This window comes from Psammomys obesus, unplaced genomic scaffold, assembly GCF_907164565.1.
Source record: "Psammomys obesus unplaced genomic scaffold, mPsaObe1.curated_primary_1811, whole genome shotgun sequence".
NCBI lineage: Eukaryota > Metazoa > Chordata > Mammalia > Rodentia > Muridae > Psammomys > Psammomys obesus.
In genome coordinates, this window is record NW_026596318.1 from 126,502 (window position 1) to 146,020 (window position 19,519).

A 19,519-nucleotide genomic window follows, 5' to 3' on the forward strand; every position below is an offset into this window, starting at 1 on the left:
CACACACACACACACACACACACACACACACACACACACACACACACGTAGAGTCCTGCTTCTCCACATGATCCCTGTGGCAATCCTGAATGCTCTGTAACAGGCCTCTTCATCTTCTAGAAGAGAAAAGGGAGGCTGGGAGAGGGCTATTTGCCTGGGTTCGGCAGCAGCCAAGACGCCAGGCTACGCACAGATGTCAGTGGAAGCAGGATTCTAACCGCAGCCCCAGAGGCCTAGGCGGCCTGTGGGCAGGGTGGGGTGGAAAGCAGGGTGAAGGGCACTCAGAGAGGGTGTGGGGTTCAGCTGAGATATCGCAGTGCAGGGGGAGGCAGCTGTCCCTGTGGACCACGACCTCAGGGGTCCCAGATGAAGGGTCCACCCGCTCCTGTTCACCCACGGGGTGGGGATGGAGGCAGTGCCTGCATCCTTTTCTGGGAACCTCGTGGGTAAACTAGGGAAGGATGGCCCACGGGGCCTGTCCCTCAGGTGGGCACATCTGGGACGGACTGAGGCCAAAGGGGAACCTTAGGAGTTCACACCCCCTTGGGATCCAGGGTCCCTTCCTCAAGTTTATCTCGAGCTGGTCTTAGTGGCACAAAAGCTTTAACTCCTGGGCTTGAGAGGCAGAGGCAGGAGGATCCCTGAGTTCATGGCCAGCCTGGTCTACAGAGTGAGTTCCAGGGCTACACACAGAGACCCTGTGTCCAAAACAAAATAAATTCTCCTGCCTCCTCACTGGGCAAATCTTGTAGCCTAGTCCTGACTGACCCCTCGGGAGGGTTGAGGTGATTGCCCGTCCATCATTCCCCACCCAGCCACCATCACCCCCATACAAGAGCGCCCTCCTGTGGGAGTGCAAGGTACCCCAGCAGAGCACGCCGCTGAAGCACGGGCAGGAGGCAGCAGAAGCAGACATTTTGCTTTGCCTCTTTCCCTCGTTCTAATTGTCCTTCAACATGTAGCATTAGGCAGAGGTAAGCACAGGTCCCCAGGGGGCCTCCGGGCTCTGTGGCCTGTCCTGGGCTGCACCCTGAGGGAGGTGGCCCCATGGGTCAGGGGTGCAGACTCCAGACCGGGGCGGGCTTAAGGAGTGGACGGAGGTGAGTTCTTCAGCCCTGCCTCAAGGACCACAGCCTTTTCCTAAAGCGCTACAGTTCACCTCGGGGTTCACCAGGGCTGTGAGGGGAGTTAGAGGAAGGAAAATGAACATAGTCTCCCAGAGTTAGGGGTGACTCATTCCTGGGAGACATTTCAAGGAGAAATGGCAGGAAGGCGTGGGGGCAGGGCTCCCAACTAGGGCCAACAGGGGAAGGGAAGACCCAGGGACCCCATATAGTACCCGAGCCAGCTTCCATTAGCCTCCTCTCGTCCCCGGGGCTGTTCCTTTTCTGACCCCAGCTTGGTCTTCTGTCCTTCCCAGGGGACACGCTCAGCAGCCCCTACATGACCAGCAGCCCCCCTTCTATTTTTATGGGGCGTCTTGTCCAGGATTTGAGAAGACTTCTATCGCCAGAAGGACTCGGAAGCAGCAAGCATTTAACACTCCAAGGGCCCCTTCCGAGCAAGGGGACACCCTAAGACTAGCCGATGGGAACCCCAGTCAGTTCCCTGTCCAGTCCACCAGGAATGAGAGCACAGGTGCCTGAGGGAGGGGCTCTGACGGAGACGGCTGCTCAGAGCGCTTGTGAACCAGGGTGGAGGGTCAGGCCACTGCTCCCTAGTAGAGACGGAACGGCCCCAAGGCGCAGGGGAGGACGGGCCGGAGAGGACAGCTGCCCGCCCAGTACACCCGAGACAGGGCTGTGAGGCAGGTCCTTAGCTAAGAGTGGGCACCTGGGTGGGCTGCGAGGCGGCACGGATGACTCGCTCAGCTCGGTCTGTGCATGCGTGCCTGGATTCCAGGGAAGCCAGAGGCAGCAGCCTGAGTTGCAGGCAGTTGTGAGGCACCTGACCCGGGAACCAAACTTGGAGTCTCTGAAGAGCCCAGCCATCTCCTCAGCCCCTCTCCAACTGTCTCCTAAGCCAGTGAAGCTTAGGAAAACCCAAAGTAGTCTCTCTCTCTCTTTTTTTTAAGATTTATTTATTATGTATACAGTGTTCTGCAGAAGACACCAGATCTCATTCATTCCGTGGTCCACATGGTCACTGGCAATCGAACTCAGGACCTTTGGAAGAGCAGCCAGTGCCCTCAGCCCCTGAGCCGTCTCTCCAGCGCCCAAATAGTCTTGAAGCCTTGTAATTCAGAGGAAAGAGATGGCAAACATGGCCTGAGAGTGAAGAGGTTCCGGTTTCCGGGTGTGCGTGTGTGTGTGTGTGTGTGTGTGTGTGTGTGTGTGTGTGTGCGCGTGCGCACGCGCAGTCCAATCACTGTTCAATGTTGCTTTTCCAGCCCACATTCCACCCCTGCCCTGCTCGCTCTGGAGGCTGGAGGGATTGCTGTCCTGGGGACAAAGCGTCCTCAGTGTCCGCGCTTGTGCCATGGACTCGCCTCTCCTTGGGAGTGCACCTTCACTCCCAGTTAGACGGCCCTGCCCACCAGGCAGTTTGAGGCCTTACGGGCCACCCCTTAAGGCTACCTTAGCTGTGTGCTCCTGGTTGCAGCTGGGTTCTCTTGACAGTGGGCAGAGTGGGCGGCCACGCTCCCCAGCGTGTCTGCAAGCTGGCAGGGTCTGAAAGGACTCCCGAGCTGTTTGCAACCTGTGTCATGTGATGAGCCAAAGGCTTCCAGCCTGCTCATCTGGGGACCAGACGAGATGGGCACCAGGGATGAAGCTGGAGGACGGAGGACGCCCGTCAGCTCTGGCTGACAGCGGGATAGCAGGCCTGGCTTGTTAAGTTCCAGAGGATGGGAAAGATCCGACAGCCATTCTCAAGATCTTAGCTGGAAACCCGGCTTCTGACAATACCCGCCTGCCTCCCTTGGCAGCTCAGCTGGCTGTGTGGCAATGCCCCATCCAACACGGCGCAAGCAGCGTCAATATACTTGAGGAAAGAGCTGCCATTTCAGAGGAAGTCCTGCCCTTCCAAGAGCCCACTGCTTGGTCTGGTTTTTAAGATTTACTTATTTTTATGTGTATCAGTGCTCTATCTGCATGTACACACACAGGGAATGCAGGTCAGCTCTTCTCTGACCTCTGTGCCACTTTCCTTCCCAGGCCTGCATGGCTAGTCCCTACCCCTCCTGGAAGTCTTAGCTTAACTGCATCTTCTGGAGATTGACCTTGCCCCATTTACTGTCCCAATACACTTCAGTTCCTTGTCTGCCCTTGTCTCCCTTTGATGACTTTTGAACTGTCTCTCACCCACTGAACCAAGGAAAAAAATCTGGAAGGCCCTCTCTGCCTCCTCCCTTCAACAAGAGTGCGGCACCTGGTAGCATCTGACGTAGATCCTGAGTGTAGCTGGGGCGTCAGAGGAATCAGACCAAGGGCGGCAGGCGAGGTGGCCAAACCCTGCACGCCTGCCAGCAGCAGCCCGCGTGAACACTCCCAGCATGTGTGAAGCTTGTGGCTGCAGCAGCAGCAGCAGCGAGCTGCCCCTGAGCCACGCTGAGAGCCAGGCGAGACTCCCGCTGACCGGCGGGCAGTTAGCTTCATTCTCTGGCATCGTGTCCAGAATGAAGCTAAAACCCACATGTGTTGGTTCTTAGGAGTCAAGTGAGGCCCAGGTGATAATGGACCACAAGAAGGCGTGTCTGGGGTGTTATCTCGTCATCTCCTCCTCACTCTTTTTTTTTTTTTTTTTTTTAAGATTTATTTATTATTTATACAACATTCTGCCTGTACATCAGATCTTACTATAGATGGTTATGAGCTACCATGTGGTTGCTGGGAATTGAACTCACGACCTTTGGAAGAACAGCAAGTATTCTTAACCCCTGAGCCATCACTCCGGCCCTGTCCTCCTCATTCTTACAGCACAGGGACCTGCTCTGCTTCCTCTTACAGAATGAGTCACCCTGAGGTCCCGCCGCACCAGCAGAGGCACATGCGCTCACGCAGGTCTGAGGAGCGCGGCACTCAGGAGCGGAGCTCAGGGTTTCCCCGCCCTGGGAGCCTCATCACTCAGCCGCTGGAGGTAGGAGGCCGCCTGGTCCAGCTTTGACAATTCCAGGCGGAGGGAGGAGAGCTGGGCAGGGAGAGATGAGAATGGGTGAGCCGGCCTCCGCCCACACCCCCCAGGATCGCAGGCTGCCCCCAGACTCACCCTCTGCTGCCTCTCTGCAACCCCCTCTGGTGTGGTCCGGCTCAGGTCATCAAGCTGCCTCTGTAACTTCTGCCTCCGGGCAGCCAGCCGAGGTAGCTGGCTCTGTGGGTCCACCAGACCCTGAGAACGAGAAGCCTGAGACCCTGCAGCCTGCACAGCCTCCCCAGAGGCCCTCCCTGCCACCCCTCCTACCCCGTCTGGTCACCTGCAGCTCCATGTAGATCTTCACGGTGTCCCCTAGTGGGGCCGAGGCCCAGCCTGCGGGAGCTGCTGCCCCTGGGGGCAGGAATCCTACAGCCCCACAGTGGCTCAGGGTGCCCAGGGCCTCCAGGAAGGGCTGGAACAGGCTCTCATCTCCCGGGTCGGGGCTCTGCAGAAGCACTGGTGGATGCAGGGACGGAGAAACGGTCAGCGCGAGCATCGGTGCCTACGCTGCTTCCTGTCCCCGCAGGCCAGCCCTTCCCAACAGCCTCACCTCGGGGTCGGGCTTTTGTGAGCTGGTAGGTGGCTCGGAGGGCCCGCAGCGCCTGCACCACCTCTTGGACCCTGGAGAAGCAGCGTTCCAGCTCAGGCTGACGCCAGGACTCCTGGTGAGGAAACTCAGCATCAGCACCAGACTCGGCCTTTTGATTCTCCTGGCTCCGCCCTCTCTCCACCTGCCTCCTCTCCAGCAACAGCTCCCCCTCAGGAGGACAGCATGAGAGCTACCCGACCAAAGGCTGATGCTTTTCCTCTCTCAAGATGCCAACCAACCCCAGCTGAGCTACAAACCTAAATACTATCAACGCACAGAGCCCATTGACTGTCAATTTTAAATCTACAACAATTATACTAGGTATAAATGTTTTGCAAGAATGCATTTTTATGTGTAACATGTGTGTGCCTGCTGACTCCCCTGGAACTGGGGTTACAGATTGCTGTGAGCCACCAAAGTGGGTGCTGGGAATGGAGCCCAGGTCTTCTGCATGAACAAATTCTCTTAAGCGCTGAGCTGCCTCTCCAGCCCCGGACTTGCAGACTTTGTTCTTCTCCCCAACCTGTTTTGTTTTGTTTTGTTTTGACAGGGTCTCTGTAGCTCTGGGCAGTCCCGGAACCGGCTGACTGGGCTGGCCTCCCAGAGATCCTCCGCCTCTGCCTCCCGAGCTGTTAGAGGTGTGCACCCCCCTCCCCCCAGCTCAAACGTGACTTCTTGAGGCTGAAACAGCATTGTAGTGACAATATCAAAACCAGGGGTCGGCACGGTGCCATGCCAGCACTCGGGAGGCAGAGGCAGGTGGGTCCACAGCGAGTCCCCGGCAGCCGAGGCTACATAGAGACCCTGTCTCAATTTACAAAAAAAAAAAAGTGTGTCTGGGGAAATGATCAGGTCAGCCTGCCAGGCGAGCCTGGCGACCTGACTTGGGAATTCACGTAAAGAGCTTCATGGCTGACAGTCACCTACAGCCTTCAGATATCAAAGGCTGCCCTGCTTCCCGGATCCCTGCCCGTCCGTGACTCACCAGGCTGTGGGCACTGGGGTAGGGGGCCACACAGATGCTGGGGGCAAGGGCGCCACCCTGCCTGGGTGGCAGCCGCTGCCAAAGTTCTTCTGCCAAGAAGGGCATCAGTGGGGCGAGGAGGCGCAGCCCGATGTCCGCACAGGAGAACAGGACCTGCCGCGGTCCCGGGGGGCTGGGTACATTCGCCAACACCGGCTTCACCGCTTCCTAAGGAGAGAGCTGACGGTAGAAGCACGGCCACGGCACACCCTTCGCCGCTGTGCCCGTGGGGACCAGGCCCCGGGACAGGGAAGGCCCTGCAGCTCTATCCTTGGGCACGCTATCCTGGAACGTGCATGCGCCCATGGTCCACTGCACGGATTCCCAGAGACGGCGGAGGAAGGGCACAGTTTAGGAAAGAGGCACAGACGAACTAGGAGGTCTGCCAGTGAGCCGCGTCCTTTGCCGGAACAAGGCCGAGGCAGGGAGCTCGGCACACAGCCACCTCTGCCTGCCCTGACCGCCCGAGAGGCGCTCTGGGCGGCTGTCACGGGACCCTGGTCTCGAGCCCAGCACACCACGCTGTCTTCCCAGCACGTAGCTGCCCACACTCTAAATACAGCAGCGTGGGGTTGAAGAAACCCCCTCTGCCCCACTCCCCCGGCCCCAACCGTTCTAGACTCCTCCACCTTCTCACTAGGAGAGGCCGGCCACAGCTCTGGACACTGCAGAGCCCAGGCCAGCGGAGGAGGAACACGCTCTTCCTCGATGAGCGGACAACCTGACACACCCAGAGCCGCACCACCACCCAGGCCGGGACCCACCAGGCTGTGCCGCCCTCACCAGGTACACATCACAGAGACTGTGCAGCCAGAAATGATACAGGGTGTGGGTGGCAAGGGAGAGCTCCCGGCTGAGGAAGCCTCGCTCACAGCCCTGGGCTGCACAGGCCAAGCGGCTCAGAATCCAGGCGTCCACGGCGGAGGAGGGAGACACCTGCAGGTGGGAGGGCATGAGGACCCTAAGGCTGGATGCCCTTCTCCTGCCACCCGGCCAGGCTGGCTACCCCTCCCACCGTCTCTGGCGGCTGGGGCACGAAGCCTTCCCCCAGGGCCCGGAGGATGAAGCGCAGAGCATTCCAGAGCTTGTTGCAGAAGTGCCGGTAGTTCAGGACCTCGGAGACAGACAGGTGCAGGTCGCCCCCTGCAGGAAGAAGGAGGAGTCAGTCACCCTCGCCTGGGGCTGCCCACACAGAAGCCCTTGGCCAAACCACCTGCCTCGGCTCACCCAGGATTCCATGGGAGCACAGTGCAAATCGCAGGGCATCTGTGCCACACTCGGGGATCCCGTGAGGAAAGTCCTTTCTCTGCAACCAAAGGGAAGAAGGTGTGGCCAGCGCCTTCCTCTGAAGAGGAAGCGGCAGAGGCTCGGGCAGCTGCTGCGGCTCTCACCTGTGCTGCGGCTGCAATGGCTAGCTCTCCTGGGTCCAAGTTGCCCTCTGTCAGCTTGGCCTGCAGCACCTGGAGACAAGTGAGACGTTCATAGGCCGAGGGGTCAGAGCACTCGAATCGTGTCCTGAGCTACAGCCCTGTCTCACCTGCAGCTCCTGCCCACTGATGACATCCCGAGGGTCCAGCACGTTGCCCAGGGACTTGCTCATCTTCCGGCCCTGCCCGTCCCGAACCATGGAATGAAGCAGCACCTGGAGACACGGAGCAGTCAGCCGAGGGCTTGGCCGGGGCTTCCGGGGCAGGCCGGGGCACGAGAGCACGGTACCTTGCGGAAGGGCAGCTGCCCGGTGAGCTGGGTCCCCAGCATGACCATGCGGCCCACCCAGAACAGCAGGAGGTCGCCGCCCGTCTCCAGGAGCGAGAGCGGGTAGAAGCGAGCGAGGTCTGGCGTCTGTGGCAACAAACAGCCTGTGAGGCCAGCCTGCCCAGCCTGCCTCACGGAGAGCATGAGGTGGCTGCCGCTCGGGGACACACACACACACACACACACACACACACACACAGACACACACGGGGACAGCTCACCTCCTGAGGCCAACCCAGGGCAGAAAAGGGGAAAAGAGCCGATGAGAACCAAGTGTCCAGGACATCAGGGTCTGGGAATGAGACGGGAACAGCTGGAGCCTCAGGCCCCAGGCCCCTGCTGCCCCCAGGCTGTCAGTCCTCCACGGCCTGCCCGCTAGGCACTCACCCCTCTCCAGGGTCAGCTCTGGCCCTGCCCTGCCCGTCTGTTTGGCGGCTATCGCTCTGGCCTCAGCTTCTGACCGACCGACCACCCAACATTCCTTACTGTCATCCTAAAAAAATGAAGAGGGGACGCCAAGGGATGTGTGTGAAACTCACTGTTCACCTTCCCGAGTGCTGAGCGGCAGACGGCTCTAGAGGAAGGAAGGCACTGGGAGGGGGACGGTCACTCAGGAGGTTGCAGGACAGAGCCTGCCCCCCCCCCCCCCCCCCCCCGCTCTTCCGACCAGAGGCTTCTCACTAACCTCTGCACTCTCCCCGACGACCTTGTAGGCTGGAATCTGATGTCCCCACCACAGCTGCCGGGAGACACACCAGTCCCTGTCCAGGACGATGCCCGTGATGCCAGTGTGACCAGTGGGCCCCTCCCCCCTTCTGAGAGCCACCTTACCCCATGTGGGCAAACCAGTGCTGCCAGCTCTTCCGGTGGAAAGCGGGCCAGAGCTCCAGGGCCCCTGACTCCACGGCCTGTCAGAGAGAGGCGGCCCACGCCTTTAATCCAGACACATGCGGGCGAGGCCAGCCGGGGCTGCACAGTGAGACCCTGGCTTGGAAAACAAAACAATGACCCCTCCAAGGAGGCCAGTGTGAAGGCTCAGCAGGCAGAGGGCTTGGCTCACGCACGACGGAGACAGAAGGGAGGAGCCGAGTCCACGGCTTACCCTCTCAGCGCCTCATGCGAACCACAGGGCGCACACAGATGATTTCCAGGTTTAAAACTCAGGTGTGTGATGCGTATGTACACACGTACGGAGGCCGCAGGACAGCTTTTGGGAGCCGGTTGTCTCCGTCCACTGGTTCGGGGACTGAACCGAGGCTAGGCTTCACAGCCAGTGCCTTTCCCTGCTGAACCAACTGTCACCTACGTCCCCGTGACAGCACAATACCGGAAAGGACCGTAAATGCTGCCCAAGGTTCTGTGCCAGAACAAGGACGCAAGCTGGCCTTCCTCCATCTCCACGGGGCCTGACGACAGGGGCTCCCCTCCTCCCAGGCCCACTGGCCCACACAGGGCCGTACCTTGGCCGCTCGGTCCCCCATTTCCTGGCAGCGCAGGAACCACTGGCTCTTCAGCAGGTGTTCCACCACGTCCCCGGAACGGCTGTAAGGGTGGCAGGGAGAGGCCCTGAGGGCTAAGGAGAAGCTGGGGACCAGAACCCATAGGAACCCCGACACTTGAAGGGCTGAGGCGCCCGCCCAGGTCCTGTCATCAAGAGCAACAGAACACGCCGGGCACACAGAGCCCAGGCTGTGGTCACTGTTAAGCCTTGTCCATTCCCTCTTGGCTTGGCCCCCGGTCAAGGTTAACAGGGCACCTGCAGATGGGCAGCAGCATGGGGTGCTCCCGTAAGCCCCGGAACAGGCCCCGCTCCCTCAGCATGCACACAATCTTCTCCCGGGCCACAAATCGGTGAAGACCCTGGGGAAGGTGACAAGGTTAGGGGCCTCAGGCAAGAGGGGGAGGCGGGGCAGAGACAGGGTGACACCAAGGCAGGCTCACCTGCAGCCAGTCCCCACAGAGCGACGTCATGGTCCCATCCTCTGCAATGACACTCAGGGGGGTCAAGCCGTGCCGGGCCCCCATCTCGGCATCGGCTGGACTGTGAGCAGGCGTCACCTTCACCGCCCCTGGGGGAAATAGCTGCCTGAGGCTGGCTTGATGGCGGCCGTGGTTTCCAGAAGCACCATATCCTGGCATCCTGGCGTCATCCCCTCCTTCCTCCCGCTCTCCCACCTTCATCCTCCTCCCGTTCTCCCCTCTCTCGTCCTCCCTGCAAGCTCGGCATCCACACACCTGTGCCCACACGTGGCTCAACTGAGGTGTCTGTGATGACAGGGAGCAGCTGTCCCGTCAGGGGATGACGAAGCTGTCGCCCATGTAGATGCTAAAGGGAAAGGTGAGCTGTCAGGAACGGGCATGAGCACTCGAGAGGGTAGGAAGCAAGGGAAAGGGGCTAGGCGCAGCGTGCCGCTTCAAGGGCCGGGCTCCCGAGGGAGAGCCCGGGAGTGTGGCCCAAAGACGCAGTGGCCACACTTGGTCCAGAGGCCATGGTCAGTTAACCCTGAGCGTGGGACACAGCAGAACAGCAAAAGCAGGCGAGCAAGGCTGGAGCTGGCGCAGAGCTGAGGAGGGGCCTCCAATGGAGGGCTACCACTGAGGACCCACTCACCGTGTACCGTGGGTCGTCTGGGTGGACGGCTACAGCCACGTCACCCGGCAGGGTCTCAGGCCTGGTGGTTCCCACCACAATCTCCGTGTCTGGCGACAAGATTCCAGCTCCAAGGTCAGCCATCAGGCCCAGCCTGCCCACCCTCCCCAACAGGGTCCAGCGGGCCCCCTCCTGCCTCCTCTCTGAATGCTCTCCAACACTCACAGCTGCAGTTTAGAACAGGGCTCCTTCCACACTGTTTTACCAAGCCAGGGCCTTGCATAGCCCTGGCTGGCTTTGAACTTGCTGTGTGGACCTGGGGCCCCACAGCAGGTACCCACAGCAGTGCAAACCTACCAGAGGTCCCAAACGCGCACCTCCTCTCCCCCCCCTCCGTGCATTAAAGAGAACGGGAGGCAGAGGTAAGAGGGCAGCTTTCAGGCCTACACTCACCAGGCTCTCCATCCACAGGGAAAGCAACAGAGACGAGGAGCCCGAAAGACACAGGGGCCGGGCAGCCGGGCAGCCGGAGCTCTGTGCGGCCAGGCAGGGGCCGGCTCTCCACCTGGCGGGGTGAGGAGGCAGAAGAGCCGTGTCTATGGTGCCCACGTGCAGGATGCCCACAGCTATGCGTTCTGTTCTTGCCACCCACCCCAGGGCTGGGAGCCATCGGCCACTGTGAGGTCACGGAGCTCAGAAGCCACGACGGGCACCGTGCTGAGCCTCTTTACAGCGTTCCTACAAGGCCGAAGCCGCCCTCTCTGAGTGACGGTGAAGCCGGAGCTCGAGAGAACCTGACACAGCTGCCCTCGGGGAGGGCTCCCCCCCCAGCCAGCCTGGCTCCTCGCTCACCTCAATGTCCGAGATGGCCGATCTCAAGGCGCACGACCAGTTGACAAGCTGGCGGCTCCGGTACAACAGCCCCGCTCGGTGCAGCTGCACGAAGGCTTCCGTCACAGCTGCCGAGGAGCCCTGGAATGACCAGAGTGTGCACCCCTGAACTCCCGCCCTTGAACCCAGCACGGCCCACACTGGCTCCAACGACCTCCCCCACACCCGCCAGCCTGCCGCGTGAACTCACAGCGTCCATGGTGAAACACTCTCGGTCCCAGTCCAGCGAGGCTCCCAGCGCGCACAGCTGCTCATAGATCTCCCCTCCTTTCCTGCACCAGAGACTCGGATTGGTGAACACACCAGAGCCCCTACCGACACTAACCATGGATGCTCGCCTCGGCCAGCAGCGCATGGGGCACTGACCCAGCCTGGAAGCCGATGAGACAGAACCATCCACACGCACACACACACAGGGTGGGGCTTTCTGGGGCTTAAGACACAGAAAAGTCTCAGCAATGCTCTGAACTCTCAGCTTCTCTGACACACACCGAATCAATGATGGTCACAGGCTACAGCCAGCGTTGTCTACGCTGCAGCCAGTGGGTTGAGAGCACACACGCACACAGGCACGTGTCTAAGCTGTAGCCCATGGGTTATGAGTACATACGTACGTTCATTTTGCATAGTACTGTAACATGACATTGTGATCCAGGAAGTTTACATTTGAAAATTATGCAATAAAGAAGAAAAGCCAAAAATCTCTCTCTCTCACACACACACACACACACACACACACTCCTCGTAATTTACACAAGTTCACAGTCACAGCTGTGCTAGCTGGCAGGAAGCAGCCACCCTGTGAAAAATGCAACAAAGTGAGAGGGACACAGCATGGACGAGACACGGGAGGAGGAGGGTGCAGGGGGGAGTCGGGGAGGATCAGGGGAAACAAGACTAGCAGGTCAAAAGAAAGCCACACAGGTATATATATCCACTCCTGGACACACAAATGTGCACATCCTACATAAACATCACACACCCAAAGCATTCACACCCTCACACAAACATCACACACACGTGTGCACATCCTAACATCACACATGACTGTGCACACCCACACATACCCACCCACACCCACACCCACACACACACACACGAACGTGAGCACCCTAACATAAACATAACGCACAAGCAGGCACACAGGCACCCTCTGCCCGTCAGAGCCCCTGCCCTAAGGACGTTAGGGACGAGGCAGGAAGAAGGGAATGCTGCCAGCCAGGAAAAGCAGTGACAGCAAAGCCTCCCGTCCCCCCCGCCAGCCCTGCCACCCGCCGGCCCTGCCATCGTGCTCACACGTGTTTCCACTCCCACACGGCTCTGAGGAAGTCTTCCCGGCTCAGCTCGTGTCTCCTCACTCTCCGCTCCTTCCACAGCTGTTTCTCCACCACAGCCTGGGATCAAGTGCAAAAAGATCGCTGGTCGAGTTGCTCCGGGTAAGGATACGCCACTGAAGAAGCGGAGAGGGGTCAACAGACACACCTGTGTAGCAATCCCCGCGTGATCTGAGCCCGGGACCCACAGCACGCGATCCCCACGCATCCGGTGCCTGCGACGGAAACACGTCAGGGACCCGAGCTCACAGATGCTCACTAGCCCTGCCCCGCCAGCGGCCCCATCCCTCACCAGCGCACGAGTGCGTCCTGGATGGCCACTGTGAGTGCATGGCCGATGTGCAGGGAACCAGTGACGTTGGGAGGTGGAATGCACATGGAAAAGGTCTCCCCGGTAGCGTGGGGCAGCCGCGCCTGGAAGGGAGGAAGTCAGGGGCCAGGGAGGAAGGGACGCAGCCCGGGCAAGCAGCACCCCCTGGTGACCTCGGGGCAAAAGAACCTCAAGGAGGCACACTTTAATCCCAGCACTCGGGAGGCAGAGGCAGGTGGATCTCTGAGTTCGAGGCCAGCCTGCTCTAGAGTGCGTTCCAAGACAGCCAGGCCACACAGAGACGCTGTGTCTCAAAATAATAATAGTAATAATAACAATAGAATTTCAAGAATATCCAACAAGGGGAAAAGGAACCTCTGAAGCCAGGTGCCAAAAGAAGCAACGCTCAGCTGTGCCACCAGCTGAACCCCCAACTTCTGTCCCAGGGACCCCGCAGAAGGCACTGTCTCTCACTAACCTGATACTCCGGCTTGAAGAAGCCCTCTCGCAGCCACCACGGGTACCAGGCCGCTTCCACATACCGGGGGCTGTACGCAGGGGGCAGGGGCGCGGAGACGTCTGCGGAAGAGGAAGAAAAGTCCCCCACCGAGCCGCACGCCGACGGCCCGGAGCAGGACAAGCGCGAGCGCGCCCCACACTTCACCTTTCTTTTCACCCGGCTCAGTGGCGACGTCATACACTACTACCTCCTTGCGACTCCAGGCCTTGGCGGGCGCTGCGGGTGCCTGCGGGGAGGAGACGAGGTGTGGGCGCGAGTGTGCGGCAGGCTGCACTCACCCGATCCGGCCTCTTCCGCCCCGCCCCGACCTTGCTCCGGCCAGCTCGCCCGGCCTCCAGGGCCGCCTGCTTCTCCCGCAGGCGCCTCTGCTTGGCCTCGCGGTTCCTCCGAGGGAGGGGCGCGCCGGGCTCCGGCCGCGTACAGAGCGGCTGCAGGCCCCGGGACGGCCGCAGCCCGCCGAGCGGCGGCCGGAAGGCGGCCAGAGGGAAGCGAGACATCGGGAGCGCTTGGGAGCAGGCGGCCGTCCGCTCATCGGCGGGGCGCGGGGTCAGCCCCTCACTGCGTCCCTCCGCCGGGGGCGCGGCGCCTGGCGGCAGCGCTGCGGATCAGGGGCGGTGCAAAGGCGGGCGCTGTGCCCGGCGCCCCGTGCTGACGGACGCGCGGAGGAGCCGGGCTTAGAGCACCCGGGAGCCCAGCTAAGCGGCGCGGAAACTCGGAGAGCGGGGAGGGGCGGGGCGCCGGGGTGCGCGCGCACGCAGGGGCGGGGCAGGCGCGCGCTTGCGCAGAGAACGCCCGCTGGCCGGGCTCTAGTTGCACGAGTGGTCCCGGCAACTTGTGTGGGAAGACAAGGGCAAGTTCCCGGAGCCGCAAAGCTTTTTCCATACTTTTATTAAACAAGAAACGTCCCGGTTTGTAAACCAAATACACCTGAGTCGGAAAGCCGCCCGCCCGCCCGGGGCCGGCTCAGGAGCTGTGCTTCTGCCGCTTCCAGAAGCGCTTCACGTCGCTGTGCCCCGCCGGCGTCACCACCATCAGCCGCTTGGCCGAGTTCTCGAACACGAGGACGCCCAGCTCCCGCGCGTGGGCCAGCAGCAGTTCAAAGTCCACTTGCGACAGGAACTGGTTATACAGGACGCCTGGGGTTGGGTGGGACAGGCAGGAGGTGAGGGGCTGCAGTGCGCTCGGCCCCTCCACAGCGTGCGGGCCGGGGCTGCCAGCCAGTGCCACAACACCCGGAGCAGCCACACATTCGAAAAGAGCAGAATACAGCGCGTGCCCCTTGCCCTCGCCTGACTTAATCCAGACTGCACTGATCTGGACATATCCTGCTAGCAGAACATCAAGATAAACGATCAGCTTCTCTCTCCCTCTCCGTGGAAACAAACATGAACTGCGCCAGGCCTGTTTCGTTATCATGGCTGAACTGTCTGTCGGCCTCACCTCGTTAGCCAGTGCCCAAGACTGGGGGGGGGGCGCTCACCTTCAGTGAAGCGAAGTCTGTCCCGCTCCAGCTCCCACAGCCGAATCTGGTCTGTTATGGTGGGGGGCAGCACAGGAGTCTGCAGGGACACGGAGGGGGGGCATAGCAGTCATGGGGCTTTGGGTGTCCCTTTCTCACCCATCTGCTCACTGCGAGGCGCCCCAGCTGCCAGCACCAGCTTCCTGGTAGCCAGCCATACCTGTTTGAGCATGTCCGGATGGGCCCTGGTCCTTAGGAAATGGATTATCTAGGAAAATACAGGAGGCAGAAAGGCATCTGAGCGTCACCTAATGTGATCTTGGGGCGGGGGGGGCACCTGGCACGCTATCACTAGCAGGTCACTCCCACTGGTCACACCGGCCACTCCCACGGCGCATCTTCTGCTCTGCTGTGGGGTGGACTGCTGCTTCCTGGGAGCGGGGTGAGACAGACTCGGAGCTAGACCACCTCCCCTTCAGGCTCCGCCCTGAGTCCCTAATTCCTCTACATGTGCCTGGTGCTCAGGTGCCTGCACCGCTGACAGGCCGGAGGCTGCCTCAGGACCGGCACAGCCGTCTCCTGACCCCCCACTCCAGGCAGCTCACCTGCTGCGCTGTGATGCCGCTGGCGATGGCCTGCTGCACGCTCTCCCGGGTCACTTGGGCCACCACCATGTTGGGGAATCGGTAGAGCATCTCAGAGAAAAGGGCGATGAGCGCAATCTGCAGCTCCGACTCTGGCCCAGGGACGAAGAGCAATGAGGAGGCTGCCCACACCCGCCCTCCTCCAGCCCTGCCCTCACGTGTAAGAATGAGGGCCACTCACAAACCACCCAGGAAAGGTGGCCGGAACTGGATTTTCGCCTGTGCCACCCCGTCCAGCCTCACCCGTATAGGCATACAGTCGGTAGTTGGTTTCTACGACGATGAAGCCTGGCTGGTGCACAGTGCCCCCAGCCCCGGAGACGCCGGATGAGAGATTGATGGCCAGGCGTGTGGGGTAGTAACGCCGGGACTTCCTCTGGAAGGCACAGGAAATCAGGGTCCTCATTCAGGTGACCACCCTAACACCCTCCTCCTCCACCAGCCGCCTCATGTGAAACCGTCCGCCTTTACTGTCCCCCTTCAGGTGACCCGAGCACCGAGTCCTGCAAGGGCCTTCTACTGCCCCCAACTGCCTAGAAGCCAGTTGGCTGGGTGTACACACCTTCCTCTGGAAAACAAGCCCGAACTCACGCAGGTGTTGCAGGAAGTTCAACAAAGAGTCACTCATGCCCTCTACAGAGTAGTCCTGGAGAAGAGATGGTCCTTCCGGTCACTGCCAGCCCGACCCTCCTCTCGCCTCCTCGGTGGTTCTGTGCTAACTCCTACCGTCCCGCCTCCCCATAAGCTCTCCTTATCTCCCTCCTCACCTTGCCAAGGGTAGAGAAGCTGAGCTGGAAGAGGAAGGAGAGAATCTCCACCAGGTCCATGCCTCGGCTCTGAGGAGAAAGCGGAGATAAGACAGGAAGAGGGAGCTGAGTGCAGGGTGTGGCTGCCACTGGGGACTTGGGAGTGAGTGCACTGACCTAGGCCCTGGCTCTCACCTGGGCCGTCTGCAGATACTGCAGCATGAAGTACCAGAGCTGGGCGGACGTGTCCAGGAGCAGGAACTGGAAGCCAGCGGAAGTGATGCAGGGCGGTTCTCCAGGCTCCGTGCTAGAAACGCAGAGGGGTCCAGAGAAGGGTGACACCTCCTCAGACTCTTCTCAGCCAACTCTGCAACCCTCCTAACCCCCAGACGCCTCAGCAGGCCTCCTCACCTCTTCATAAGCCCAGCCTGACTGAGCAGCTGAGCCAGGTCCTGGCTGACAGCTGCACTGGGGGAGCCCACCATGAAGTGCAAGACCACCTAGAGATGAAGGAAGTCAGGAGAGCAGGGACTCAAGGGCTTCAGGGGACGGGAGCACAGGGGCGCACAGAGGCCCAGTCCTCACCTCCCAGCGCTCCTCAGCATACTTGTCAAGTGAGGGGACATCTCGGGCGTGCTTGTCTGGTCCCAGTTGACTTGTGTCATCAGACCAGGCCTTGCCCCTGTGGCCAGGATGGGCAGGAGTGAGGAGCCCTGTCTGTTTCCTGCTTCCTGGGGCTTTTCCCACCCTCACCTCATGGACCACGTGAAGGGGACATTTCCTATACCCATACCTGGTCCAGGATATTCTTGAAGGAGTTGGGGGGGGGGGATCATAAGTTTGGGGGGAGTATCAGGAGCTTCTCCCCATCAGTGTAAGCAGCAGTTCCCCTGGCCTAGCTCAACAAGAGAGAGAAATGACATACCCACCCAGAAGAGCAATTCGGAGGTTCTGGCGGAAGACAGGGTTGAGGATGAGGCCCTGGAGTCCACCAGGGAGCAGTTGGGTATGCCAGATACGGAGGCCACTCAGCAGCCCTGTGCTTTCCTCCTGGGCCCTGGACAGCAGCACAGTTGGGTGTTGTGTCATGAGTACAGAGACCGCCAGGGGCGCCACCTCTCTTTTCTAAACTGGTGTCCTCGGAACAGTGTTGCAGAGTGAAGTTGTGTTTTGTTGCCTCAGATGTCTGTACTGATGCTAAGGAGAACCTGGTTGTTTTTCATTGCTGTTTCTCTCTCTGTTTTGATTTTGTTTTGTTGCAGAAAGCCTTCTCTGAAACTTGGAACAGCCTCAGGCTTACTATGTAGCCCCTGAACTTCTGATCTTCCTGTCTCCACCTCTCAACTTCCAGGCATACTTTTTTTTCCCTTTTTGTTTTTTTGTCTGTTTGTTTTAACTAGCACACAGCTAGTTAGTTACAAATATCACAACTCTCTGAAATGGAAAACACTGCAAGTGTTTTCTGGAGGGCACTCCCCGTGTAGAGGGGACTGTTGAAAGGCCTAGGCCTGATCCAAGCTCCTGTGTATATGTACGCTGGATGCTGGCACCAGCTGAACAGAGGACTCACTTGCTGAACTCCTTCTTCACCCACAGGGCCACCGCAGCCTGAGGCAGAGGCTGCTCCAGGAACAGCATTCTCATCACCCAGTTCTTAGCCAGAGCAGGGAGCTCCCTGGAAGGTTCAGAGGCCACATGTTACCAGAAGCTACCTCACACCTGCATCTCCGCTCTCTGCCTCTCAAACGTCTCATGTCATCACCCATATCCTTATCCATCCCACTGGCCCCACAACCTCCTTATGTTTTGGATTGATGCACCTTAGAGCAATGTCTAATGCCCTGGTATCCACACTGGGCTAAACATCCCCCCATTATAGCTAAGTTCAGTCTGCAGGCCCCGATACCTTCCCCACACGCTCCCCTTTCTTTGAAGACTCCTCACCTGAAGACAGCCAGACAAGTGGCAGGGTGCCCGTACAACCGGTCCAGCACCCCAGGGCCCAGGCCCCCTAAAAACTCCTGTAGATTTCTGCATTGTAGGTGTGTTCGGTTCAGTCCACCCCCAGAAGGGGCGCTCTCCATTACCTGACAGGGACAAATGTCAAAAGCACTTCTCTGTGATCCAGGCCAGTGTCACTCTGACACCAGATCTATCAAGTCCACTTTAACCCACCATTTCTGTATTTTCCTCTCTGGTACCACTCATCACCCACTCCTCCCAAACCCCTCATGTTCCTGCTTCTTCATCATGCAGCTCAGGAAGGTCTTGAACTTGCTGTGTAGCCAAGGATGGCTATGAACTACTGATCCTTCTGTCTCCACCTCCCAAGTGCTAGGATTTCGGGAATGTGGCTCACCTGGTGTTCCACATCTGCCCTAAAAGTTCAGCCTTTTTTCAGTCTCCAGGTGGCAGAACTGTTCTCATTTCTGTGTATGTTCCCCTGAGGAGCAAATCCAGATCCTCACCGGTGTGGACAAGTGACAGAATTACCTTGGCAAAACTGGTTTGCATATCAATGACGTCTCTAGTTCATCTAAGCAGTGACAAGGATGACTGTTTGAAGCCGGTCGTGGTTGCGCACACTGTGGTCCCAGCACTCAGGAAGGCAGAGGCAGGGGGATCTCTGTGAGTTCAAGGCCAGCCTGGTCTAGAAAGTCCAGGACAGCCAAGGCTACACAGAGAAACCTTGTCTCGAAAAATAACAAAAACCAAAAGATTGTTTGAGCCCAGTCTTTTCTCAGCTCCAAATCTGTCAAGTCCTTAGCTCTGATCTGGAGACACAGCTATAAACTGCCTTCATGCCTAAATCCCTTTCTACCCCGGTCAGCTTCACCCCCTTCATTGAGACCCACGCCGTCCGAGCTCCACACTTCTGGCTTTCCTTTTACGCCACCTCTCGCTCCACGCCTTCCTTTACCCCTCTCTTACCCCCTCACCACTCGGATGCCCCTCGCGCACCCCAGCTCACCAGCTGTCGCTTAATCTCAGCTAATGTCTTTCATTGGCTTCTGGAAACAAAGGATGAGAATTCTAAACGGTGGGAGCACTACGAAGGACTTCACAGACAGGACCCAGCCAAAAAGCAGTCCAAAGATAAGAGAGTGCAGATAAAGTGTGAAGAGTAAAGGGGATGAGAATAGGCTATGCACGCGCCTGTCGCGGGGCATGTTGGGAAATGTAGTCCTCTTCCTGCCTGCATTGGAGCACTGTGGGGAGGCTCTGACTACAATTCCCGAAAGGCACCGCAAAACGACCAGACGAGAGAAGCTGTCTTCCCATTGGGATTCCCTAGGAACACCTTTAGTCGGACTGTTTGGTTCCGCGCCTCTCGTTTGCTGCTAAAGCCAATCTCTGTTCCGTCTAGGCAGGAGGCGGCACCCAATCCGGAGCTGCTCCAGAGGCGGCGCGCTGAGACCGCTCAGTGGTTGCGTGTTAGCTTTAGAGACTTCAAAACTGGGTTTCTGGACCCCTGATGTGAAGCTGAGATAATGCACAGTGAAGAGCATTTCCACGTGGCGAGGAT

The 19,519-nt window shown here is 59.3% G+C and overlaps 2 protein-coding genes across 7 annotated transcripts; both read right to left on the reverse strand.

Annotated features, from left to right (window-relative positions):
* Nucleotides 1-3,727: 3,727 nt before the first annotated feature.
* On the reverse strand, nucleotides 3,728-13,868 carry Vars2 (valyl-tRNA synthetase 2, mitochondrial). Its single transcript, XM_055597038.1, has 29 exons — nucleotides 13,453-13,868; nucleotides 13,289-13,370; nucleotides 13,103-13,203; nucleotides 12,607-12,728; nucleotides 12,463-12,529; nucleotides 12,277-12,374; nucleotides 11,171-11,252; nucleotides 10,942-11,061; nucleotides 10,543-10,654; nucleotides 10,111-10,199; nucleotides 9,735-9,825; nucleotides 9,441-9,568; nucleotides 9,256-9,359; nucleotides 8,960-9,041; nucleotides 8,331-8,407; nucleotides 8,185-8,260; nucleotides 7,887-7,992; nucleotides 7,721-7,791; nucleotides 7,461-7,586; nucleotides 7,282-7,386; nucleotides 7,136-7,204; nucleotides 6,972-7,050; nucleotides 6,760-6,887; nucleotides 6,528-6,680; nucleotides 5,706-5,912; nucleotides 4,682-4,793; nucleotides 4,412-4,587; nucleotides 4,207-4,326; nucleotides 3,728-4,128 (listed from the first exon to the last, which is right to left on the reverse strand). The coding sequence occupies exons 1-29, from the start codon at nucleotides 13,639-13,641 to the stop codon at nucleotides 4,033-4,035; spliced, it is 3,168 nt and encodes a 1,055-aa protein (XP_055453013.1). The 5' UTR covers nucleotides 13,642-13,868; the 3' UTR covers nucleotides 3,728-4,032.
* A 147-nt stretch (nucleotides 13,869-14,015) lies between these two features.
* On the reverse strand, nucleotides 14,016-19,126 carry Gtf2h4 (general transcription factor IIH subunit 4). 6 transcript variants are annotated; one of them, XM_055597043.1, is made up of 15 exons: nucleotides 18,965-19,126; nucleotides 18,353-18,436; nucleotides 17,938-18,080; nucleotides 17,564-17,668; nucleotides 16,919-17,050; nucleotides 16,579-16,675; nucleotides 16,405-16,493; nucleotides 16,189-16,300; nucleotides 16,015-16,083; nucleotides 15,810-15,893; nucleotides 15,491-15,623; nucleotides 15,209-15,339; nucleotides 14,824-14,871; nucleotides 14,625-14,703; nucleotides 14,016-14,280 (listed from the first exon to the last, which is right to left on the reverse strand). In XM_055597043.1, exons 3-15 carry the CDS (start codon nucleotides 18,075-18,077, stop codon nucleotides 14,108-14,110), a joined length of 1,392 nt encoding a protein of 463 aa, XP_055453018.1. In that variant the 5' UTR covers nucleotides 18,078-18,080; nucleotides 18,353-18,436; nucleotides 18,965-19,126; the 3' UTR covers nucleotides 14,016-14,107. The 6 variants fall into 6 exon arrangements, with proteins under 6 accessions (XP_055453018.1, XP_055453017.1, XP_055453016.1 ...); XM_055597042.1 differs by lacking the exon at nucleotides 18,353-18,436 and adding an exon at nucleotides 18,487-18,592; XM_055597041.1 differs by lacking the exon at nucleotides 18,353-18,436 and adding an exon at nucleotides 18,487-18,667.
* Nucleotides 19,127-19,519: the final 393 nt, after the last annotated feature.

Bases quoted from the DNA above. Each gene is read 5' to 3' on its own strand.
- Vars2 (XM_055597038.1), bottom strand. From the start codon at position 13,641: ATGTCTCGCTTCCCTCTGGCCGCCTTCCGGCCGCCGCTCGGCGGGCTG. The intron at 11,062-11,170 runs GTGAGTTCACGC...TGGTCATTCCAG, and splicing joins AGTGTTTCACCATGGACGCT to GGCTCCTCGGCAGCTGTGAC. The intron at 10,655-10,941 runs GTGAGCGAGGAG...TCACCCCGCCAG, and splicing joins CGGCCATCTCGGACATTGAG to GTGGAGAGCCGGCCCCTGCC.
- Gtf2h4 (XM_055597042.1), bottom strand. From the start codon at position 18,507: ATGCAAACCAGTTTTGCCAAG. The intron at 16,084-16,188 runs GTGAGAGCCAGG...CTTTCTCCTCAG, and splicing joins AGTATCTGCAGACGGCCCAG to AGCCGAGGCATGGACCTGGT. The intron at 15,624-15,809 runs GTGTGTACACCC...TGTGCCTTCCAG, and splicing joins GGCTTGTTTTCCAGAGGAAG to AGGAAGTCCCGGCGTTACTA.